General features: G+C 42.9%; 1 protein-coding gene across 4 annotated transcripts; it reads left to right on the top strand.

Moving 5' to 3' along the window:
- Positions 1 to 2,119: 2,119 nt before the first annotated feature.
- Positions 2,120 to 24,994, top strand: wu:fc17b08 (uncharacterized). Of its 4 annotated transcripts, XM_034300981.2 has the most exons (7): positions 2,120 to 2,330; positions 13,421 to 13,486; positions 15,960 to 16,039; positions 16,287 to 16,419; positions 17,096 to 17,395; positions 17,678 to 17,774; positions 18,777 to 24,994. In XM_034300981.2, exons 1-7 carry the CDS (start codon positions 2,120 to 2,122, stop codon positions 23,140 to 23,142), a joined length of 5,253 nt encoding a protein of 1,750 aa, XP_034156872.2. In that variant the 3' UTR covers positions 23,143 to 24,994. The 4 variants fall into 4 exon arrangements, with proteins under 4 accessions (XP_034156872.2, XP_053087020.1, XP_053087022.1 ...); XM_053231047.1 differs by lacking the exon at positions 15,960 to 16,039 and having other exon boundaries at positions 2,138 to 2,326; XM_053231046.1 differs by lacking the exon at positions 15,960 to 16,039 and having other exon boundaries at positions 2,138 to 2,330.
- Positions 24,995 to 25,287: the final 293 nt, after the last annotated feature.

Below are 25,287 nucleotides of genomic sequence, written 5' to 3'. Positions count from 1 at the left end.
TGATTTACGGTTTTAAATAGTCACTACATATAGCCACAATCAACATACATTTTTACAGGCCTTCATTTCAACTAGCACTCATATTGATTTAGGGTAAATGCGAACGCTGACGTTGCCTCGTGTCGACTCCGCTCCGTGGATTTGATGCGAGGACTGGGTTTTTTTTGGATGAGATGTTGAAGCATCGAACTTGTTGCAGAGGTTGTTCTTCCTTCGTCAACTGAAAAAGTTCAACCTGCCAACAGGCGCAGATGACACAGTTTTACTCAGCTGTTATTGAGTCGGTTCTGTGCTCTTCTATAACTGTCTAGTTTGGGTCAGCCAGCAAATCAGATATAAGAAGACTGCAACGGACTGTTAGGACAGCAGAAAGGATCATTGGTGTGCACCTGGCCAACCTTCAGGACTTGTACAACTCCAGAGTGAAGAAACGGGCAGCTAACATCATCACAGACCCCTCTCACCCCGGCCACAACCTGTTTACACTCCTCCCTTCAGGCAGGCGTTACAGATCTCTGTGCACTAGAACATCTAGGCATAAAAACAGTTTTTCCCCCCATGCTATCTCCAGCTTAAACAGCTAACACAGGAATCATTACCTGTGTTCTGTAATTCATTCCTGTAATTCATCCTCCATCTCTAATTACTGCCTCTTTCTCAAGTATTATTAAATACATATGCATATCTCCTTATTTATACAGATGTATATAGAGTAAATAATGCATAAATCTGTACATAAGTCTTCTGTTCCAGATTCATACACATTATTATTTTTTTATTGTTAAGTTTTCTCGCCGTTCCTCAATTTTTCATTCTGCCGCGTCTTCTGTGTTTACATCACATGTCCAGCGTTTATCAGGTTGTGCGTCAGTAATAATGGTCCGTGGGGAAACACAGTGTTCCGTGTGTGTAGTTACAGTAAATGGACTAAACGATGATTTTTTTGTATTCGAGTTACTCGAGGAATCGTTTCAGCCCTAATTTGAACTGAGCCTCTCTGCACTATTAAGCAGCGCTCGTTGTCTGTAAGATGTTTTGGCCAGAGTGCTGGGTCATCTCTAAGTGTAACACAAACACACTGGTCAGAATGACTGCTAGTGCTAGTAGTACTCATTAGTTGTTCATCTGTATGTTGTCATAGACAGCATCATCATCATCACTGAAAGTGAACACGGAAGTTTTGTTACCTGCTGTTGAAGGATGCTTGCATATAGCATCAGCAGCAGCATCGCTTGAGCCGCCTGGGCCGGCACTGTCGGCAGCAACGGGGAGCAACGGGGAGCTCCTCCTCGCTAGCATTGCTATTGCTATTGCTAGCACACGTAGTCTCGCGAGAATTGACCTCGGCTTCTTTCTGCTCTTCAGTTTTTGCGTCGTCACAAAAAACCTTGTTACCTTTGGCAACTTTGCTATAATCTTTTTGCTTTTCTCCCGCTTCCTCCTTTTCTCAGCACCGCTTGGACAGTTTCGCTTCATTTTCACAGAACTTCGCTCCATCTACTTTGAACACTGTCTCTGTCACTTCCGCAGCTGCGCAGTAATGTGAGATAATGGAATAGTCCAGTGGAGAAGGGGTGCACCCTCCTGTGCAACACTAAAAATGAAGCATTCTGATGCCATTTTAGCGATAGAGTTTTAAAAATATATAATTTGCGTACAGTAAAAAAACCCTTAACTATAAGTTAATATGGGTTTTGGGGGCTCAAGGCAATTGCCGACCTTTGCCTAATGGTTAAGTCCGCCCCTGGTAATAACAAGGGTTTTCTCTGTCTGTCCATCTGTTTCCCCAAATACAGAATAATACAGAATATTTCCAAACCCACGATTTGCGTCCGACAGCAGGCGTTTTCTGCATCTGTCTTTTCGCTGCTACAACCGCTTTGCTGCTGCATCGCACTGTTTCTGACACACAGGCAGACAGTGTGGGGAGTAAACGAAAATGCGCGCTTTGGCGGAAATGCGTAGACGGACGTTACGTGAGGAAAGAGGACGTGGAGAGTGTCAAAATAAAGGTACCGCATATCGATATTTTACGTGTGGCATCGATGCATCGTATTGTTAGAAATTTAATCGATGCATCGATCCATATCGATGTATTGTTACACCCGTAGTATTTTATATGTCTAATGCTACCCCTGTCTCTGCCTGCGCGCGTGCATGCGTGCGTGGAGTGCACGCCCCGCATGACGTGTACACTGGGCGTGCGCGCGCACTCGGACTCCGAAGGAGGAAAATGGCGAGTTCGTGTAAACGACGAATCTGTAGCAACGAGAAGCGCGGCTTTCGTCAGGATTTGGATTCGTGGCGGTTTAAACTCATTGATTGTGTGGGTAAGATATACGTGGTGTATATATCAGCGAGGCATTTTGTTGCTTTCTGTTTGTGCATGTTTTAGTTCAAACAAGCTGCAGGAATGTTGGTAATGCTAACGCCGCTAAACAGCGTCAACAACACTACTGTTTGTAATGGGACTTTCTTCTTTTTCTTTTATTCGTCTGTCCTGCACAAGTCTTTCACTCACTGTCCTGCGTGTGAAAACAGCTTTGGTGGCAGGTCTAGGCTGCTTTGGTGTGTCACCGGATAATGCGGTGTTATTTTGTGTTGCAGTGTTAAATTGTGAAGTGAAGTTCCTGTGTAGGAAGCTAGTTAGCCGGTTAGCTAATCAGAGAGAGGGGGAGAGAGAGGAGGGGAGAGGGACAGGGAGTGAGAGAGAGAGACGGGGCAGGGAGAGGGGGGGGACAGAGAGAAAGAGAGAGAGAGAGAGAGAGAGACAGGGGCAAGGAGAGGGAGAGAGGGGCGGGGAGAGAGAGAAAGGGGTGGTGGGGAGAGGGGCAGAGAGAGAGAGAGAGAGAGAGAGAGAGAGAGAGAGAGAGGGGCAAGGGGGGGGGGGGGGAGTAGAGAGTGAGACAGGGGCAAGGAGGGGGGGTAGAGAGAGAGACAGGGGCAAGGAGGGGGGGTAGAGAGTGAGACAGGGGCAAGGAGGGGGGGTAGAGAGTGAGACAGGGGCAAGGAGGGGGGGTAGAGAGTGAGACAGGGGCAAGGAGGGGGGGTAGAGAGTGAGACAGGGGCAAGGAGGGGGGGGTAGAGAGTGAGACAGGGGCAAGGAGGGGGGGTAGAGAGAGAGACAGGGGCAAGGGGGGGGGGGTAGAGAGAGAGACAGGGGCAAGGGGGGGGGGGGTAGAGAGAGAGACAGGGGCAAGGAGGGGGGGGTAGAGAGAGAGACAGGGGCAAGGAGGGGGGGGGGTAGAGAGAGAGACAGGGGCAAGGGGGGGGGGGGGGTAGAGAGAGAGACAGGGGCAAGGAGGGGGGGGGGGTAGAGAGAGAGACAGGGGCAAGGAGGGGGGGGGGTAGAGAGAGAGACAGGGGCAAGGAGGGGGGGGGGGGTAGAGAGAGAGACAGGGGCAAGGAGGGGGGGGGGTAGAGAGAGAGACAGGGGCAAGGAGGGGGGGGGGGTAGAGAGAGAGACAGGGGCAAGGAGGGGGGGGGTAGAGAGAGAGACAGGGGCAAGGAGGGGGGGGTAGAGAGAGAGACAGGGGCAAGGAGGGGGGGGTAGAGAGAGAGACAGGGGCAAGGAGGGGGGGGTAGAGAGAGAGACAGGGGCAAGGAGGGGGGGGGTAGAGAGAGAGACAGGGGCGAGGAGGGGGGTAGAGAGAGAGACAGGGGCAAGGAGAGGGGGGGGTAGAGAGTGAGACAGGGGCAAGGAGGGGGGGGGTAGAGAGAGAGACAGGGGCAAGGAGGGGGGGGGGTAGAGAGAGAGACAGGGGCAAGGAGGGAGGGGGGTAGAGAGAGAGAGACAGGGGCAAGGAGGGAGGGGGGTAGAGAGAGAGAGACAGGGGCAAGGAGGGGGGTAGAGAGAGAGACAGGGGCAAGGAGGGGGGTAGAGAGAGAGACAGGGGCAAGGAGGGAGGGGGGTAGAGAGAGAGAGACAGGGGCAAGGAGGGAGGGGGGTAGAGAGACAGGGGCAAGGAGGGAGGGGGGTAGAGAGAGAGAGACAGGGGCAAGGAGGGGGGTAGAGAGAGAGACAGGGGCAAGGAGGGGGGTAGAGAGAGAGAGACAGGGGCAAGGAGGGGGGTAGAGAGAGAGACAGGGGCAAGGAGGGGGGGGGTAGAGAGAGAGACAGGGGCAAGGAGGGGGGGGTAGAGAGAGAGACAGGGGCAAGGAGGGGGGGGGTAGAGAGAGAGACAGGGGCAAGGAGGGGGGGGGGTAGAGAGAGAGACAGGGGCGGGGGGGGGTTAGAGAGAGAGAGACGGGGGGGTAGAGAGAGAGACAGGGGCAAGGAGGGGGGGCGTAGAGAGAGAGAGACAGGGGCGGGGGGGGGTAGAGAGAGAGACAGGGGCAAGGAGGGGGGTGGAGAGAGAGACAGGGGCAAGGGGGGGGTTAGAGAGAGAGACAGGGGCAAGGAGGGGGGGTTAGAGAGAGAGACGGGGGGGGGGGGGGGGTAGAGAGAGAGACAGGGGCAGGGAGGGATGGGGGGCATTGAGGAGCAGAGAGAGGGTGGTGATGATGATGATGATGATGATGATGTGCTGAGTTGCACGTCTGTGTGAAATGTTGAGTAAGGTTAATAACCACAGAGCTTTGGGGGAAGGGCCATGTGCAGCCTTTTAAACTCACACACACTGAAACTACCATGTGGCTTTGCAGATGTGTTTGAAATCGCACGTGCCAACAGGACGAACTGGAATGCACTCACGCTTTCTAAAAGAAAAAAAAGGCATTAAAGTCAAGCTGCAGAGTGCTCAGGCTGCTCTCTCACATTAACCACTCATTATTCTCTTTCAGTCTGCCTCTGACATTCATTATTCATTAAACGCCACACACACACCATTCATTATTAATATACCTCACACATGAACCTTCCCCCCCGGGGTGTTTGACTGATCTGTGATGAATTTGGCACCTCGGCTCCTGTCAACTCCTTTTAAGCTTCCTGACTATGAAGATTCACGATTCGGGAGTTTATTAATATTGTTTTGGACAATGAAATTACATCAAATTGCTCCAAACAGTGCCACCCTAGCATATGTAAGATAAAGAAAAATCTAGAAACATGGAATAGTGTCAGATAATACACAATAAACATCTGTTCTGTCTCTCTCTCTCTCTCACACACACACACGCACACACACACACAGCAGCAGTGAGAGTACTATTAGCTGTCTGTGGTGGGTTTATCACTGACTGTCTATGAACAGGAATGTTGGTTAAGAAGTTACTGAGGGGCCGTTTACACGACAACGTTTTCAGCCAAAAACTGGAAACTTTTTATGCGTTTTGCCTGTTCGTTTACACGACAACAGCATTTTGGGGACTGAAAACGCATATGTTTGAAAACGGGTTTCAGAGTGCAAGTTTTTGAAAACGCCGCTGTTATCGTCTCCATGTAAACACCCAATACGGGAATCTTTGAAAACGGTGACGTCATGCACGTGCGTAGTACGTGTTAGGTATGTAGACATGCGCAGTACGTGTCTATTGTAAAGGCAAGCGCGAACAAACATACACAACGCTTCTTCAGCAAAGTGTGGATTTACTTCACCAATATTACAACCAACTAACGAGGTGACAGCGCCAGCTACTGGCCTGGCATACGTAATGCAGTGTTTTTGGCCAGTATCGTGGATATGTGTAAACGCGAATCGTTTTGAAAACGTCGTGTATACGTGAAACTTTATGAAAACGCAAGAGAAAAACTTTTCCGTTTTTGACTACATCGTTGTCGTGTCAACGTAGCCTGAATTTCATGCAATTTTCTGGCATTTTCTTCTGGTCACATGGGATACTTGGTTGGAGTCCAGCTCTATCAAAGTCCTAATTAGATTTAGATGGATAAATAGATGTACTTTATTGATTTTTTTTTTTTTTTTTTTTTGCTTATCTACTTACTCAAGAAAATAAGTGACTTCTTTCCTGCTCTCTCAGCCTCGTCATGCCTGAAAGTCAGCAAAACTGCATCAAGTTAGAATTAATTAATTATTTTTTTAAAATCATTTTTAGTCTAGTCACTTGTGTAGGTCTACAGTGCTTAGGCTACAGCGCTCTCACCGCCGTGGCCGGGGAACCGACCCCAGCACGCGACAGTGCACTCTCAAGCTACGTTTACACGACAACGATGTAGTCAAAAACAGAAAAGTTTTTCTCTTGCGTTTTCAAAAAGTTTCACGTATACATGACAACGTTTTCAAAACGATTCGCGTTTACACATATCCACGATACTGGCCAAAAACACTGCATTACGTATGCCAGGCCAGTAGTTGGCGCTGTCACCTCGTTAGTTGGTTGTAATATTGGTGAAGTAAATCCACACTTTGCTGAAGAAGCGTTGTGTATGTTTGTTCGCACTTGCCTTTACAATAGACACGTACTGCGCATGTCTACATACCTAACACGTACTACGCACGTGCATGACGTCACCGTTTTCAAAGATTCCCGTATTGGGTGTTTACACGGAGACGAGAACGGCGGCGTTTTCAGAAACTTGCACTCTGAAACCCGTTTTCAAACATATGAGTTTTCAGTCCCCAAAATGCTGTTGTCGTGTAAACGAACAGGCAAAACGCATAAAGTTTCCTGTTTTTGGCTGAAGACGTTGTCGTGTAAACGGCCCCTCAGTGCCAGTCCCAAGCCCGGATAAATTTTGGAGGGTTGCATTAGGAAGGGCATCTGGCGTAAAACCTGTGCCAAATCTAACAGGAGCCGAAAGAAGAACAACAGCAGTCTAGTCATTTGTGTAGTAATGGTTAGTACATCTACTGTACCTCAATTTTTTAAAATGGTGAAAGTCTTGATAATTAGCATAGTGGCAGCTCTACAACAATCAGACAATCCTGATCTACATGTAGCAGGCAAGCTTTATTTTTGTCTAAATAACACAATTTTATAATACTTTATAATTGCTTGAGTTTTCCCTGGACAAACTGGACAAGGTTTTCATGTCTCAAAGTCTACAGACATTATAAATGAAAAATAAGACAAAATGAGTCGGATTTTTGACAGTGAATCTAGTCAAGCTCATGACCCTGAATGCTTAATAAACCACTCGTCACCGTGACACGACTGCATCTGCTGTACACACTGCCTCTGCTGTACACACACCGCCTCTGCTGTACACACACCGCTTCTGCTGTACACACCGCATCTGCTGTACACACCGCCTCTGCTGTACACACTGCTTCTGCTGTACACACCGCTTCTGCTGTACACACCGCTTCTGCTGTACACACCGCCTCTGCTGTACACACCGCATCTGCTGTACACACCGCCTCTGCTGTACACACCGCCTCTGCTGTACACACCGCCTCTGCTGTACACACCGCCTCTGCTGTACACACCGCATCTGCTGTACACACCGCCTCTGCTGTACACACCGCTTCTGCTGCACACACTGCCTCTGCTGTACACACCGCCTCTGCTGTACACACTGCCTCTGCTGTACACACCGCATCTGCTGTACACACCGCTTGTGCTGTACACACCGCCTCTGCTGTACACACCGCCTCTGCTGTACACACCGCCTCTGCTGTACACACCGCATCTGCTGTACACACCGCATCTGCTGTACACACCGCTTGTGCTGTACACACTGCCTCTGCTGTACACACTGCCTCTGCTGTACACACTGCATCTGCTGTACACACCGCTTCTGCTGCACACACCGCTTCTGCTGCACACACCGCCTCTGCTGTACACACCGCCTCTGCTGTACACACCGCCTCTGCTGTACACACCGCCTCTGCTGTACACACCGCATCTGCTGTACACACCGCTTGTGCTGTACACACCGCTTGTGCTGTACACACTGCCTCTGCTGTACACACTGCCTCTGCTGTACACACCGCCTCTGCTGTACACACCGCTTGTGCTGTACACACTGCATCTGCTGTACACACTGCATCTGCTGTACACACTGCCTCTGCTGTACACACTGCCTCTGCTGTACACACCGCATCTGCTGTACACACTGCCTCTGCTGTACACACCGCTTCTGCTGTACACACCGCTTCTGCTGTACACACCGCTTCTGCTGTACACACTGCATCTGCTGTACACACTGCCTCTGCTGTACACACTGCCTCTGCTGTACACACTGCATCTGCTGTACACACTGCCTCTGCTGTACGCACTGCCTCTGCTGTACGCACCGCTTCTGCTGCACACACCGCTTCTGCTGTACACGCCGCTTCTGCTGTACACGCCGCCTCTGCTGTACACGCCGCTTGTGCTGTACACACCGCTTGTGCTGTACACACCGCTTGTGCTGTACACACTGCCTCTGCTGTACACACTGCCTCTGCTGTACACACCGCTTCTGCTGTACACACCGCTTCTGCTGTACACACCGCTTCTGCTGTACACACCGCTTCTGCACATCGGTGTAGCTGAAAGGGGCGACATTCTGCAGTACACACAAACCGCAATCTTACATTGTTGCTGTTACGTCAGAAATTATGTTCCATTGTGTACATATTTTACAAATAGAAAACAGTTGGTCTTTTGAAATGAGTTATTTCATTCCCATGCTGTCAAAACCTATTTGTGCTGGTCTGTCTGACACACACACACACTTGTATACACAACACTGTTGAGGGAACACAGAATATATAGTTTTAAACGTTTGGTTAGTTTTCCTGTAGGCTATAAATGTGAAATCAGAGAAATCAGTGGATATTTGATTTCTGCTTTATTGTGAAAAACTACAAAGGCACCTGATTTGTCACATGCACCGGCGATTTACAAACTCCTTAACTCTTTTTATTTATTTATTATTATTTTTTCTCTCTCCTTCATAGTTCTCTGTAGGTTTATTTTAGTGAGCAGAACCCAGAAGTATCCTTCTGCATTGAGTGTTGAGTGATAAACATTTAAACCGAATCAAGCACACACTCCCTCTTTAAAAAAAAAAAAAAAAAAAAGTCGCTTCCTCTTTATCTCGACTCAGGAGAGGCTACAGGGGTTTCAAAACGTGCTTCTCCTGAGCACGCTGTTTTTCACGAGCGAATACACTCGGCTGCATTCAGGCAGCCTTTCCTCACTGATTCAATCCAGGTATATTAGTGGAAAATGCAGGATTCAGAAACACACCTAGCGCTACAGAGCGCAAAGTGCCTCTGACAGCACAGCTAACACAGCTGGAGAAAGCCCCGTGCGTCACACACGTCTGCTTGAGTCACATCACGCTTAACCATGTTGAGTTTTCTTACTTTCTTTTCTAATGCACAGCTTTTGTTTTGTTACATGCTGCTAAGAGTGCAGTGGATCACACAAACACTGTGTCATTTATTAAGTTTCGATTATTGTATCTTTATAATATCGAGCGTTTTACTCAACTGAAGATAGAAAACTAAGGCACATATTCAAACAATGCTTATTTTTGCTGTATTGAAAATGTATCATATCAAGAACCCGCCTGTCCTGTATACCGTTACACCGCCGGTATTTTATTCAATTCTTACCATACTCTTATCTCATTATTCTATATTCTGTATATCTACAGCTTTTCTGCATGTTGTATCGCTGATGAACTGACACATTTGTACTGCAGAAGCCTAAAACCAGAGCAAAATGATCTGCTATTTAAGATAAAAGTTGGTTAGGGGAATTAGGGCCAGGAGCACAGTGTGTCCACTGAAAGTACAGCAAAAGCAAGTCCTCCCAAAGCATACACCCCTTTCAGGACAGCGGTTGATGCAGATGATGTCTGAACGTAGATGCGTGTTCAGAAAAAGACTGCTGGAGTCGCTCCTTACATTCTCCAGTGAGGGAAAAGGCTGAGAGAGAGAGAGAGAGAGAGAGGGGAAAAAGAGAGGTCCAGGATTATATCTGTTATAACATCAGTGATGGAAGGGATTAACTTGCTGTTGATGATTCAGAACATAAAATGTAACTATAATTGGATAAAAGCGCCTCATGAATGTGCAGTTGTAGGAAAATAAACAGCTATGGAGTGGTAGCATCAATAGTGTTGTTTATTTTCCTGTAACTCTGAGCATCGTTCTTTACTCCTCACTTTTTTAACAGAATAGCATTAGGCTTGGAGTTGTTTGGCTTTTGTTTGGCATTAAAATTCAGATTGCAATTTCTTAAAAAAATAAATAAATAAATAAAAACTTTCCCATTTTTCAGTTGTAGTCAGCATCAGGTTCAGGCAGCGCAACCCAGATGTTTAGGTTTCATCAAACCGGAAAGCGTAAGCTTCTTTAGACTACCGTTACGAGGACGATTGTAAGAATTTCAGCTATATTGCTATGCATGCACGTCTCGACTCTGGTGAAAATGTCCACTAGTTAATTCTAAGGCTTTCTTAATTTTCTTTCGGGACAGAATTCTGAGAATAATGACTTTCCCATGCGTCATAAGGTTGTTGTATCTGAGTAAGCAGCAGTTCTGTTGTCATTACTGTCCTACTCCATGTCAGTGTTTTGCAGCACGTAAGATTTACACACACAAACATCCTGTCTCAGCACTGTTGACAAGGCTGGCAGATTGTGGTTTCACCTGCTTTGCAATTTAGTCAGTGAAGCTTCAGAAGTAACGCAGTGTAGTGACCTGTAACGCTTTCTTCACTAGGTACAATACCACGTGTAAAATATCCTAGATTTCAAATGAGTGTTTTTAACACGCAGAAGCATCCTGATGAAGTGAGGAGGTCTTTGTTTATGTGTATATACTTTGTATGTGTGTGTGAGAGTGTGTGAGAGAGATCAGAATGAGTGTGCCTGTTTGGTCCTGACGTAACACCTCAGATGAACTGGCAAAAATATATCACGATTTTTTTTCCGGCTGGATCACGAGCCCCAATTTTATCACAATTATTTTTTGTTTGTTTTTAAAACTAATTTGCAAATTTTCTGAACAGAGCAACCCAACTAATTTCCCTGCTGATGAAAATTTAGCTCTACAAGCAAACATAGCCTTAAAGAAAAAGAGTAACAGAGACACCTTAGGCCAGAGTACCTTTTCAAGCAAGTAAGCTGTATTTAAAAAATGTTAAATAAAAATGTATTTCTACTAATAAAATCATCTCTCCTGATGCCTTCAGTGTGTGAAAGAGCAGGAAATGGAACGACTTGACAGGCGACTGAGTGTTTTAAATGTTTAAATAAATTATTTGCGACTCAGTAAGTTGTAACAAGGATCAACTATTTTTAGAAGTCACATAAAACCCTCGTTTTCGACCATTGTGTTGGGTTTTATATCCTCGACCAAGTAAAATGTCACGGCATCAGTGTTGTCTTTCCACGCTTGCTCACACTAGCACGCGGCGAGGCTCTCCTGTCGCCTGTGGGCGTGTAGCGTCTTTCCAGCGTTTTTAGTTCCTGCCAAAATGTAGCCCACAGCACATGATTGTACTACAGTATATACGATTTATTTATCTTCAAATGAATTATAATATTGAAATAATGTGACAAATTGCTTGTTTGAAGTGCATTATATTGCCAGGCTTCGTATTCCTAGCATCTAATAAAGCTAACTACTAGCTACATACACTCACCAGAAGCACCACCATATACCTAGATATCTATTTATATCTTCCTCTAACTAGTAAAAACAGATTAAATAACACTAAACACTAAGGATCTTTTGCTATTTTCTCCTAAGCGTTATTTTTCCTTCATAATGTCTCTATACGTTTAATGAGGATGTCGTGTATGACAGGATAAGATGAAAACAGTTCTACCTAATTTGCATAAAGTCGCTTGTTGCTCGGTCGCTTGTCACTGTTGCTGAAATCATGACTCCGTGTCGCACATTTACACAAAATTAACGGCCACCTGTCACTTTGTTGCTCACTAGTGTGCAGGTACCTTGAGGCGTGCCTTTTTCAGACGCACGTGTTTACTTGAGCGCTGTTTCTGCCTGTGGTTGTGTTACACTAACGCACACTGCTCCCGGTGTTATCTGGATTTCTCTCGGTGGGTAAACGGCTTCATCACGTTTCCTCGACCTGCCAGTCCTGCATTTGCATATTTTGCAAACGACCGTTGTTTGCTCTTGGTTACTGGTTTGTTTGTGTGTTTGTCAGCGAGCACAAGCTGGACTAGCAAATAGAGTAAAGTCTGGTTTTTCAAACAGCCTCGGGTGCCATGTCTGCGCAGCTGCTCACATGTGTTTCATATCATGACACACATGATCTCTGTGTAAAAACAGGTCATGGATACGGTTTGCTCATTCCTGATGTAAGATCGTCATAGATAAGATCGCTGTTTTTTTTTTTTTGGCATCTGATCAGTTGGAAGGCATCTTCAGGGTAGAGAGCTGTGCAGTTTCTCTGTAACATGATGGGCTGAGTGGTTTTTTTTTTTTTTTGGCTTCTTAACTTCAAGAGGGAGGGGAAAACAAAGTAAAAAAGTGAGGCTGCTGCAGGAACGACTGTATATTAGAGACGGACTGATCAGCATTCTGCAAGGTCAGTACTGATGCCAGTTCCAAACAGGGGAGGGGCCGAATACCGCAACACTTATCTTCTTCTCCTTTAGCTGCTTCTGTTAGGGGTCGCCACAGCGGATTCACTGGTCCTCACGTTTTGATTTGGCACAATTTTTTTTTTGCCGGATGCACTTCCTGATGCAACCTTCCCCAATTTTATCCGGGCTCGGGAGTTTGAACCGGCACTGTCTTGTGCAACCTCAGTGGTTGGGGCTGGTTCCCTGGCCAGGAATCGAACCTGAGCCGCGGCAGTGAGAACCACCCGGGATCTACAACACTTATCTGCTTTAATTTGGTTCATTGCTAATTAAAATAACTCGTGTTAAGCTAGTTAAACAACTGTTGCAACAATCTCACAAGTATGTGTACTGCAGTCTCACAGATGTGGTATGAAACATGATTAACATGGACATGAGCTGACGTCTGAACTCCATACATCACTTTTAACTCTAAAATTATTTTTCACAAAGTGGTCTGTGTGGGAGTAAACTGATCTGAAACGTATTTCTGATTGGAAAGCGCATAGCCTTTAATACACAACCAAGCACATCTGGTTTAACTATAAACGCCTTCATTTTGGTCATGATTCCTTTCGCTTTCCAAGCACTCTGTGAAATCTACGGTGCACAGTTTGGTTGCTTATTTGTCAGGTGTCGTGCTAGCCGTGTTCGCTAGTTCTGCTAGCTTTTGAAAGCTGTTTGCTTTGCTCCACCCACGAGGCACATTGGTTTTTTAGACACTTTGCTTTGAGCTCAAACTTCCACTTCTTGTATGTTGTTCTTTTTGTATATAAATTTTTGCTCATTTTCCTGAAGGATGTCAATAATTATAAGATGAATCAAGGCACTCGGCTGCTAGTTTAAAGAGCATAAAAATCTGTGATTCCTTGTTTATAAAGAAAATGAGGGTTTATGTCTGCATTCTCGAGAAGGTTCAGTGAAAGCAAGCTGAGGTGTAATTAACTAGCGTCTCGTATTCTCTTTTCTCTGCACAGGTGCTGAGAAGATCTTGGAGTTGTTACTCGGGACAAGAATTTTAGAGGATCTAAGTCAGTTTAAAGGTAATTAAGTCTGTATAGTATTGCCTTCACTGGAAGTACTGACTGTGCTGTGACATAACTGATTAGCCAAAGGTAATGCTTTATTTATTTGTTTGCTTTATTATTTAAACAAAGGAGACGTTTAGACTTTTTTTTAGACTTAGGTATTAACATGCATCCTCGAGGACTCCCAAGACTCCCAAAACTTTACAGATTTGTAGGCTAACTACAGTACAGGTACACTGTTGTTTATGTGTTTATTAGTTGGCAGTATATGGGAGTTTCTAGGCTCTGTGGTCATGCTCAGTAGAACTGTTTGTGATGGGTTGTTTTTTAATCCCTCCATTCCTCAAACTCTGCCAGTGTATGCCTGTGCTGTAGCTACACAGTGACTCAATTTATGTGCGCAACTCATGTTTTCACTTCCCTCATTTCCTGTTGTGTGATTAAATACATACTGTGTGGCTAGCTGAGCAAGAGTTACACAAAATTCAAAACTCACAAAACAGCCACGTGACTGTATGAGTAAAGCTTTTATCAACTGAACTGAGCGATCAACAATTTAATCAGGAAATAGCCTAATATTCGATGTCTAAATATAATCATTTTGTTTGAGTTTTTGTTTGGTATTAGCTAGTGATGTGCGTTTTGGTGTGATGTTAGGTTGCTTTTAACACATCGGGCATCTCTGCTACTGATAAAATGTGATCGCAGGTGGTCAGTGGCGATGCAGCGGACAGTAATACCAAGTCTGAACTGGGCCGTTGGTGTTGATTAGAAGAAATGAGTTTAGACTCAACTACCTTATGAAGTGTCACATAGAAGTTATTGACAACTCTACACCTGCATGCACGTTCCTGTGGAGTTCAGTTCCAACGTGATCTAGCTAATCCAGGTCTCAAACTGTGGCAGATTTGAGGTGGAAGAAAACTGTGTGAAGGTTGATTTCTTGGAGGCATTCCACAGTCATGCTATCTAGTTTGTAGCAAATGTGTTTAATAAATAAATAGCTTAATCCGATTTTCCTTTTTAGTATTAAAATTCTATTTATTTATTTATTTATTTATTTATTTATAGTATTTATTTAAACACAGCAAACTGACTTCAGGCCCTTTTTTTTTTTTTTTTTTTTTTTTTTTTTTTTTTTTTTAAGTTCTTCTGCTGCTTCCATGGACAAAAATCACTTTTGATAACATATTTTCCCTGAGAATTCATGTCATTGAACAGTCACATATGACAGCGTGACAGTGACTAATGCATGCTGGGTCCAGAGGTGTTTGTCACGGACTCGTAATTGAGCACTGAAACGATAGAGAGCAGCCTCTTCCGAATCTGCCCCTGTCATTTTGTGTAAAACCTGCTACCTGATCCAGATTTATGATTTTTTATGTGAATGTTCACATCTATGGAATCCCCAAAATGACAAAAGTTCTCAATAGGCTGTCTAATGAGTTCAAATATAACTAAATACAAATATTGATTACAGAGTGAGTTAAAAATGAAAACCCTATTTTAAAAAAAATTAATTTCCAGTTTAAAAATTTCAGTTTTCCTCTCCAGGCCAGTAAATACATTAAAAATAATTTTATTTTACTCTTTGAACTTTTACTTTGTCTGCATGTCAGATTTCCCATTTTATCCATTCCAGCACATTTAGTCATTTTTCTACCTTTTTTATTTTTTTTTTATATAACCTCATGGAGCATTTACTAATCTCCTTACCACTTGTATGATACTGAGAAGGGTGTGTCTTACTTACCCAGGCAGTAGGTTTCATCATTAGCTAATCGCTTTGCACAATAAGTGCTGGACTCTTAGATTAGGAATAATCCCATCATACTAAAGTCATAGTAAATGTCAGTGTGACTGTAACTGGCTTGATTTGCATCATCTTGTGTTTGTTGCAGCATAGTCCACACATATTAAGAGGCTTGTTAATACTTTTTATTTAGACATGATAAATATTTTTTACAGCAGCTTGGCTTTGTCCTTGACCCTCACCTGCACTCCTTAAAGCTGAATGCTCTTCCTACTATAACCCCACTATAACAGAACACGCTTACATCATTTACAATTAAAGACTAAATTACAAGAATGAGGATTTGGTAAGTTATTTTTTTTAATGAACAGTGAATTAAATTGTGCCGTCGTGGCTGCGTGTTACCGTGGTTACTCGAACCTTAACCGGTCACAGCCCTACAAGGCACTGGCTGATGGATGAACCTGGTTCCAGGCTTTGTGTGCTTTTTGGCATCTTGGATTAGTGGTGGTGTCACATCAAGATAGAGACTTTCAATAGTGTGGGATTGGTCCTTGGTCGTTTTAGTGTTCAGAAGAGGATAACCCTTTGTTACTTTGAGCCATAATGGAAAAAAATTATAGTATTGTTTCTAACTTTATCATACTGGGTTATGACAATAAGATCATAACGTGTATATAATACCATTTCCATTCCTAGCATCTATAATTTTTACTTTTCCTTTTGGATCCACAGATTATAAGCCTGCAAGTGTGTCAAATTGGTCATTTGATGAAAATTGTCTTTTCTGCTGCTTAAGACGAGAGAAAGTGAAGGTAGTTTCTTTTTGTTTCTTTGTTTCTTCCTTTCATTATTAAGCTGCTCAGTTATTATGGGCAGCTTTTTTTCAGTACAAACCGAATACAGGGCTATGATTGTTTTAGCCCCACCCATTCAAACACATGTTTTTTGTCTTGAGAGACCCAAAGCTGTGGTTTATAACAAGATGAGATGGGAAATGATGGAATGCTGATATGTTGAAGTTTGCATATTGAACAGTTTTGTGTCCTTTTTAACCAACAGGAACATGTAATTGCACTCAATAACAAAATTGTGGAAAGTGGAGGCAAACCTTTACTTGGCAAGGATCATTGTAATATCAACAGACTTGAGTGGCAAGTAGAAGAATTCCTCAATGCAGTCTTGCACAGGAAAGGTATGTACACTTTAGTTTCCAGTCACATGTACTACATTTAAATGCCCGTATGAGACCATCACAGGAAGCCATTTATATGTAAATTTATTTGTTTGTGTTTTGAACAAAAACTCTGAGGGAGAAAGTACTCTTTGTGCTAGTTTTTTTTTCCATTGTTTAAAATATACACTCAACAGCAACTTTAATAGGAACATCTGCTCCTTTATGCAGTTACCCAATCAGGCAATCACGTGGCAGCAGCACAGTGCATAAACTCATGCAGATGCAGGTCAAGAGCTTCAGTTAATGTTCACATCAAACATCAGAATGGGGAAAAAGTGTGATCTCTGTGACTTTAACCGTGGCTTGATTGTTGGAGATGGGCTGGTTTGAATATTTTAAAAACTGTCGATCTCCTGGGATTTTCACACACAGCAGCCTCTAGAGTTTACACAGGATGGTGCGAAGGATCTAGTAACTCAGTTCATCACCGTGAACATTAACACAATCTCTTGCCCTGTATCTGCATGAATTTATGCATTGTGCTGCTGCTACATGATTGGCTGATTGGACAACTGCATAAATGAACAGGCGTACAGGTGTTTCTAAAGTGCACGGTGAGCGTGTATATTTTTTTTATTGTTCCGTATAGAATAAATATCATGACCATAGCAAAAACTTATTGTGTATCCCACAGAATACGCACCAAGGATCCCGGATCCTCACATCCCTGTGGTGGCTTGTGATGTCATGCAACAAATGATCAATCGCTTAGTGGTGCATTATACCTCAAATAACTCTCAGGACTCACCTCAGCACAATGGCATGGACCAAAGCCTGCTGAAAACTCACTCTAGCACATCACCCATCACTGTTGCTACACCTACGGCTGCTGCCTCTACACAGAATCCTGTCCTCAGTAAGCTCCTCATGGATGACCAAGATGCACCTCTGGACCTTTCAGTCAAGAAGGTCAGACCAGAAATCAGTGAACAAGGTATGCTGTCTGTGCTGTACGTGTCGCTAAACAGACATGCCAATATCTGTGGTTTATTTGTAGCATTTTTTACGGTTTTTGACCCCTTGCTACAACAATGTGGAATCTGAAAAACTAGGCTTTTCTGTAGCGAGTAAAAAAAAAAGTATTTGTGGTAGAATTCTGTTTTTGCTTCATCTTTCATGTTAGAAATGTTGGCATCTCTGTAGTAATAACAAATAGTTAAGTAATAGATTTTGTACATGTAATATTGTCTCAGCATTGATAAGTGTGACTTTTCAGATGGTGTTCTGGATCTTTCAATCAAGAAGAGTCGTAATCCAGACAGCATGCTTAACAGAAGCCCTCATGTGAATTTGACCACACCAGTTGTTACAAGGTTAGTGTATAAAGATCGCGTTTATCGTCGTCTTAAACTTCACAGTGTTACCATAAGTGTTTAGTAGGGCAGTAATGACACAACGTATTGTATTGTCTCGTTTGATACAAGGCCCTCAATTTGTTCTTGAGTACTGAACAAAATAAAATAAAATACATACTCTCCCTCCTCTGAAAAAGTAGCTTCCTCTTTATATTGAATCAGGAGAGACTACATGAGTTTAAAAATTATGCTTCTCCTAAGCATGCTGTGTTGCCATGAAGAAATACGAGGGGTGTGTAAATGATGTATCATGCAAAAATGTGACATCGTGGAAATGTGCGATTGACATCCTGGGAATCAGCATTCTATTAATAATGCATCTAATGCACCTGCACGATTTGAACTCCAGAGGTGCCAATCTGCACAACCCATATAGTTTAAAATGTATAGAGAGCATGCTATTGTGGCGAGCCTGCTCCATTACAAGATATGATGGGTTATGTTAAAAAGAGCTCTTCTATAGCTTTTCAAATGATACCAGCCCAGTGCCTCTGTGATCGACAATGCCTGAGAAAGAAACCGCGGAAGCTGGGCATTTACGCCAACTTTGGAGCACTATTTCTGGAAAAAATTATGCCTCAGCTGCTACTACAGAGCTCAATATGTTTCAGCTGATCATTTTCCCTGGGTCAGAGCCTTTGTTTATTCAATCAGTTTGGGAAGAATTCATAAATTTATTTATTTTTAAGATATGGTGAACCTGTAGTACATTTTGTTTACAGTATTAAGCCTCTGCTCATAACAATTTTTGATTTATTTCGTTTTGTACAGACAAAAATGCACATTGTTTTGCATTGTTTATGCAAATCTATAAAAAAGGAGACTTTTCCTTGCTAAGAGTTGTTTTTAACTAATCATTTTTTAAGTAGACCTTTAACACTATTTTAGGAGTAATTTTGTATCTGTAACACAGTATCTCAGTCTTTTGTAAGAAAGGTTTTGTTTCTTTTCCCCATTCAGGCAAGCTTCGGATTCAGGTTTTGCAAAAGCAAGAGATCTGCAGTCATTATCCACATTAGAACAGTTTATGGCAAAGCTATGTTTGCATCACCAGCGGCAGATTGTTGACGCATTTGGATTCTTGCAAACTGAAGTGAAGGCTGTGACTTCCTCCAGTGAAGTGCAAGTGTCCTCTCCAACAGTCCCAGAAAAACCAATAAGCTCAGACTGTGCAACGATTGAAGGAAGGGTAGAGATTCAAGGGACTGAAGAAACATGTGCTTTGCCTGGGGGCCAAGAATCACCTGTTTCCAAAAGTAATGAAGTTTCACCTGCAGAACAGCCCCTGAAACCCGATGGGCCATTGATTGCATCAATCAAGAATGGATCATCCATAGATCTTGTTCAGAGAGATATTGGAGATAATGATGATGATGATGAATGTAGGAGTACAAACATTCAGCCTAAGTGTCCAACTTTAGTGATTGTGAAAGACAACCATGGAAACCTTGAAGCCAAAAAGTTGTCTGAGGTGGGCTCAATCATTCAACAACCTAATACTGGCACTTTAGAGCAGGGCCCATGTGCTTCTGACACACAGTCACACACAAATAGTCTTGATCATGGTATTGGTGCGCTGTCTTCATGTTCTACGAGTCATGTACGCGCTGACCCTAAATGCCTTCCAATACGTAGCAATGATACTCTTGTTAAACTCTGCTCAATTCAAAGGACCACAAATGTCATTTCACCTAATTCCTCAAGAACAGCTAAGAAAAGTAGCAGAGGCTCTCACTCTCGACCTAGGCCTGGCTCAGCAGGTAACATTGTAAATGATCCTGACATTAAATATGACATTGTCTATGTAAGGAAACCAATTACTGAATGTAAGCTTCAATCACAGAACCATATGCTTCGAAGGAAAAATGCTAGAAAAAGCACAAGAGGACATCTGTGTTTTGGGGATTGCTGGGAGATAAAAACTGTGCGAACATTGGCTCAGAATGGTAGTGGGAATTATCCTGTTCGTATGCCGGAGACCACACCACTCACCCCAAAGCCGGCCTGTGGTAAACCTGACGGTTTACCTGCTATAGCAGTACCTTTTACTGGGGATTGTATGGAAACTGTGATGAACAAAAACCTATCTGATCAGTCAGTGGTGACAGAAATGCCTGGAGATGTTGTTGAAATAACAAGTGAGGATTTGATTGTAGAACCTAGTCAAACAGGTCAAACTCAGCAGAAAGAACAATTTCCCTCTCTACTTGCAGATGAGGAATGTGATCCATTTGTGCAGCAGGACTCTAATGTGGATATGCATGACATTTCAGACAGTAGTGGAAGAACTTCCAATTCTACAATGGCAAATGAAACAACTCAAAAAATAGAATTTACAGCAAAGGAAACTATAGATGCTCCTACCTCGAGTGTGATATTGGGTGGGTTAGAAACAAAGGTCCAGGGTCAAAATGTAGCCACAGAGGCATTGCTAAACATGGTCTCCTCAAGCATAGAAAGTGATGCATCTGAGGCAGAAGGTTTGAGAGTAGGAAGTGAATCGAAAAATCAAAATCCTTCTAAGTGCGATTTCCTAACAAAGTCCCCAGAACAGACTGAATGTCTAAGAAAACAGGCAATGACATGTACAGATAACAGCACATCGTTACAAACGACTTGTGGAACTGAAGCAAACGTCAAAGCAGTGGATTCTATGAATCCAAATAAAGATAAAGTGGAGTCGAGGATGTCTGATTTAGTGGTGGAGGAAATTACTACAAAAGAACAACTTGAAGAACGTAGGGAAGGTGTGTCCGAAGGTTCCGTTACAAAGAATGGTGTTGGAAAACACGCCCTCACTTCAGACAGGTTTTTGCGAAGTGGAGTCTCCAAAGGCATATCTGAACAAACAACTGTCTCTGACGTGTCAGACCAGACAAAACTGGCTGACTTGCAGTCAGATATTCATGAAAAAAATACTACAGAGTCTAAACAGTCATTGATGACTTCTAAATCGAAGCATACTGAGGAAAATGTGGCATGTCAGGGTGGTCAGTATAATATAGATGTCGCAGATTTTAGTCCTGAGAAAGTGCAGCAGTCCCCAGTGGTCATGCAGGTTGACGGTATAGGTAACAAAGTGTGCACAAGCCAGAAGCAAAAGATAATAAGGCTGAAGAAAATGGAGCCTGATAAAGAGCAGAAGGTCCAAGAGCTCCCAAACCCAAAGGATCAGCTTAAAGGTTGTGTGGTGAAAGGTGCTCCTGAAAATGAGGTGAATACTCCTCCTGAGAGTGGTGAATCTCCTGGAAAGAACAGCCCTGGGAAATCCATAAGGGTTTTTGAAAGAATGCCACTTAGAAGCAGGAGCAGTCAAAGTGAGCATTCTGCTAGTAGTGACTCCTGTTCACCTACCAAAAATACTCCACACACCCCTGAACGAATGCCTTTAAGAAACAGGAATAGCATTAGTGTTGATCAGCCTGTGGATGGAGGTTCTTGCAGTTCCCCCACTGCAGGCCCTGTAGAGAAGCTTGAACGAATGCCTTTGAGAAACAGGAATAGCGGTTTTGTTGAGCAGACTGTGGGCAAAGATTCCTGCAGTTCCCCAAATGCAAGCAGTTTAGACAGTGTGACACGCATGCCTCTGAGAAGCAGAAACAGTAGTGCAGCCAGTCGCCATGTCACTGAAGGTTCCTCTGATGTGATCAAGGATGCATCAGGCACCATCACTGAACAACCCAGTGGTGAGGACAGTGGTGTTACCAGTAAGAAATTAGTGAGCACTGGACACATGCCTCTAAGAAGTGGAAGTGGTCTGATGGCAGAACAGTCATCCAGCATGTCACCGAGAAGGAGCAATACTTGTATTGCTGAAAAGCAGAATTGTTTACCAACATCTCCCAAGAGTAAAATGCTTTCTCCGAGACTTCAAAAGATGTCCAGAACATCTGTACTCCCCTTAGTCCATAAAGGAGAACACAACAATAACAGTGCTAACGTCAAGACTGATAAACTATTTAATGACCAAATGAAAGTCTCTTCTATCCCAGATTCATTTACTTCACTTAACCTACCAACCACCAGTCCTTTAATCCCCAGTCCATGCAAGTTTTTGGAGGCTTTAAATGGGGAAGCAAACCAACATCTGATTTCAGATTTAAATAGCAAATTTGATAAGATGCAAAAAGGGTGGGTTCAAATGGACAAAGAGGGACAGCCTGCACCAAAACCAAAAAACAAGGCAGACAGACTAAAGGAAATCTGGAAAAGCAAACGAAGAATTAGGAAACCAAGGTCATTAGAGCAGCAGAAATTCTCTCCTGTGCAAATGTTATTTATGAAATCCTTTGACCTTCCCAATATCTGTCGCTGGTTCTTGCAGTCAACAGAAACAAAATCTCTTGTTATTGTAAAGAAGGTGAACACAAGGCTTCCATCTGAAACACAGCTGGGTTTTCAAACCTCACCTTCTGTGCCAGAGTCCTCTGATGGAGTATTCCCAAGTCTGCAGGCTGAACGCTTAAAAAAGCACCTGAAGAAGTTTGCCATTGCGTCCCCTGTGAAGAGCAACCCCAAGAACAAAAGGCTAATTGCTAAAGCCTTAGCCCAGGGTATCTCTAAAGGCAAAGAAAAACGAGAACCTAGGACTGCCACACGGATCTCTTCAAAGCCACAGAGCTCTACTTGTTTGATACAGACACAGTCCCTTGAGAACCACAGCAAGGTTGCTGCAAGCACAAAAAATCAAGCAAGTGTAAAAAACCCAGCAAGTGCTAGAATTCTGAGGAAATATTCCAATATGCGTGAGAAAAAAAATGTCCAACAAAACTCTTTGAAGAATTTAAAGAGGTCACTAGTAGAGGTAGACAATAGCCATTCCATGACAAAGAAGGTCTCTAAAGGAAAACTGTCCACAAGGAGAGGACAAAAATCAGCCATTGTCAAGAAAGTGAAGCGGTTAGCTAGAAAGGCAAAAACCCCTGCTGCAAAAGGGAAAATGCCAAAAGGTGGTTGTAGAGGGTTAAGAGATTTAAATGAAAAGGGTGGAATCTCTCCGAAGAGGGTGCTTCCCAGAGTATTAAAATCTAACCGTGTAACTGCTCCTAAAACCGTGAGTAAAAAAGAAATGCTGGTGAAAACTGAGAAGTCTCCACAAACAAAAACTGACTGTAAGAAATCACCTCTTCGTAAAGGTCCTGAAAGTCTAATGTCTCAGTCTCAAGTTACGAACATGAAGCCTCTGTTATCAGAAGACCAGGTTCTCACAAGGTCTCAAAGAAAGATGGAAGCCACTCTTGCACAAACGGGATCTCCAAAAACCTCCACGAAAAGAGGCATGGAAACCTCGGTCACATCAGCGAAGCGGACGAGGACATCGAAGTGATCATGAAGGATAGAATTAGATAAAGACTGCCGTTGCAGATAGGTGATGGTGTTTCCACAAGTGAGAATTGTTTCTTTTCTGGGAAGACAGCTTGCACAGCTTCATTATTAAGAAGCATAAAAATCGTTTGACTTCCTCCCTCTCGTCTTTTGTGCAGACCCACGTGAACAGCTGTGTGCAGAAATTCACAACCAAATGTACAATGTTTATAGTACACATTTCTATATTAGCATTAGTGTTGTCACTAGCCTTTATTTGAGTATTTAGTGTTGTGCACTCGACTTGCAAGGTACAATATGTCCAAAATGGTCCTTCTGTCGATTATAACAAAATGTTGTGTGTGCTGGTTGATTAGAAATTACTCCTTAATAATTGACCAACTCCAAACATTTTACCCTATCACCAATTAGAGCTGGTTTTGTGACCTTGATAATGTGCCTTATTAAGTAACAGACTGTTCTTTAAACCATGGAATCCTCTATACTGCACGTGTCATTTTGCTTAAAGATATCCGTATGCCCAAGATACATCTCTGAGCTCTGTTTCCTACAGCCACCACACTCATTGCTTCTTCCAAGCATTTAAGCACGTCTTGATGTATACCTTATTTAGGTTTTCTATATTTCAAGGTAATTCAAGGAGCATTAAACATTTTCTGAATACTTCATCATTCTGTAATTTTCTGTTTTGTCCCTGTGATGTTTATTGTTCCTGTCATAATTCTCAGTTCAACCTGTTACTTGTTGCCTTAATTGTGTTTGCTCCTTTATATCTCATTACTTGCTGATGGTCAGCTAAAGTGAAACTTTAAAATTTTGATTTCATTTCATTATAGCTTAATATAACTAACTATAACTTATGAATAAACAGGTCAGTGGCTTGTCATAATGGAAATACTTTATTTTGTTTGTTCAGTTAACAGGCTTTGCTGTCTACCGAAAATGCTTTAGCTAATATTTGGAATCTTAATGCAGGTTTTTTTTTTTTTTTTTTTTTTAACTTTTGCTCTGCCGTTCTGGAGTGGGCAGAAGAGTCTAGAGCAGATTACAAATCATGTATCTATTCATGAATTCTGTGTGCAGTAGATGGTTGCGATTACTGGATTCCCAAACACATAATTGAATTGAGAGAAGAACAGAAAGATGCCTATGTGCAAAAGTATTCACTTTTGTGTTTCTCTGAATTTGAAGACTATGCATGGAAGGTGATGTGCCTCAGAGTATCATCTGCAGATATTTCTTGAAAGGTTGACTCTTTCTTTCAATACAGATACTTTGACCAAAATGAAAATGTGACTAATAATAATTGAAGGCTAATAATGTCCATTAGTTTCAGTTTTGGACAGACATTTTACTTTGAGTGCTGGAGTCTTACTTATTTCTGAGTTGGACTGAATGTCATCTGAATGAACATGTGAACCTTTTAATTGTCTACAATTTTAAAGCTATTTAAAAAAAATAATCAACGTGCCGCCGTTATCAAAATTATTTACTCTAATTATAGGATTAAACATAATTTTGTATTTTGGGGAGATATTTGGTGGCGGTCATTTATCAGCTCAGTCTTGTCATGTTTTACCTTAGCACAATTGTACTTTTTTCTTTTGACTTTGAGTAATATCTTGTAAATGCAAAGGTATACTGCTTTAGAGTTTTAATTGATATTTAATGTTACCATGGGTATCATGGGTATCGGTCAAAGTTTGATTTACCCACCAAATACCAGACTTGAACATTTTACTTTACTATTGATATTTATAGTTTTTGGTTTTGTATATTTGAGAAGAGCACAGGTGTATTTGTGTAATGTTTTTAAGTTCCTGCTAAAACTGGTATAAATTGTTTGAATTCAACTGTTTCCTTGTTGGATTTCACACACACACACACACACACACACAAATAGTAAAACTAGTACTCCTGCTCATTTATGCAGTTATCCAATCAGCCAATCATGTGGCAGCAGCACAATGCATAAAATCACGCAGATACAGGTCATAAACTGCTGAATATCTGGGAATTTCACACACAACAGTCTCTAGAGTTTACACAGAATGATGCGAAAAACAAAAACCATCTTGTGAGAAGAGGATCTGAAGGGTAAAATGCCTGGTTGATGAGAGAGATCAGAGGAGAATGACCAGACTGG

This window comes from Pangasianodon hypophthalmus, chromosome 28 (assembly GCF_027358585.1).
Source record: "Pangasianodon hypophthalmus isolate fPanHyp1 chromosome 28, fPanHyp1.pri, whole genome shotgun sequence".
NCBI lineage: Eukaryota > Metazoa > Chordata > Actinopteri > Siluriformes > Pangasiidae > Pangasianodon > Pangasianodon hypophthalmus.
Note: the sequence above shows the minus strand (reverse complement) of the source record. Positions and strands in the feature narration are given on the sequence as shown.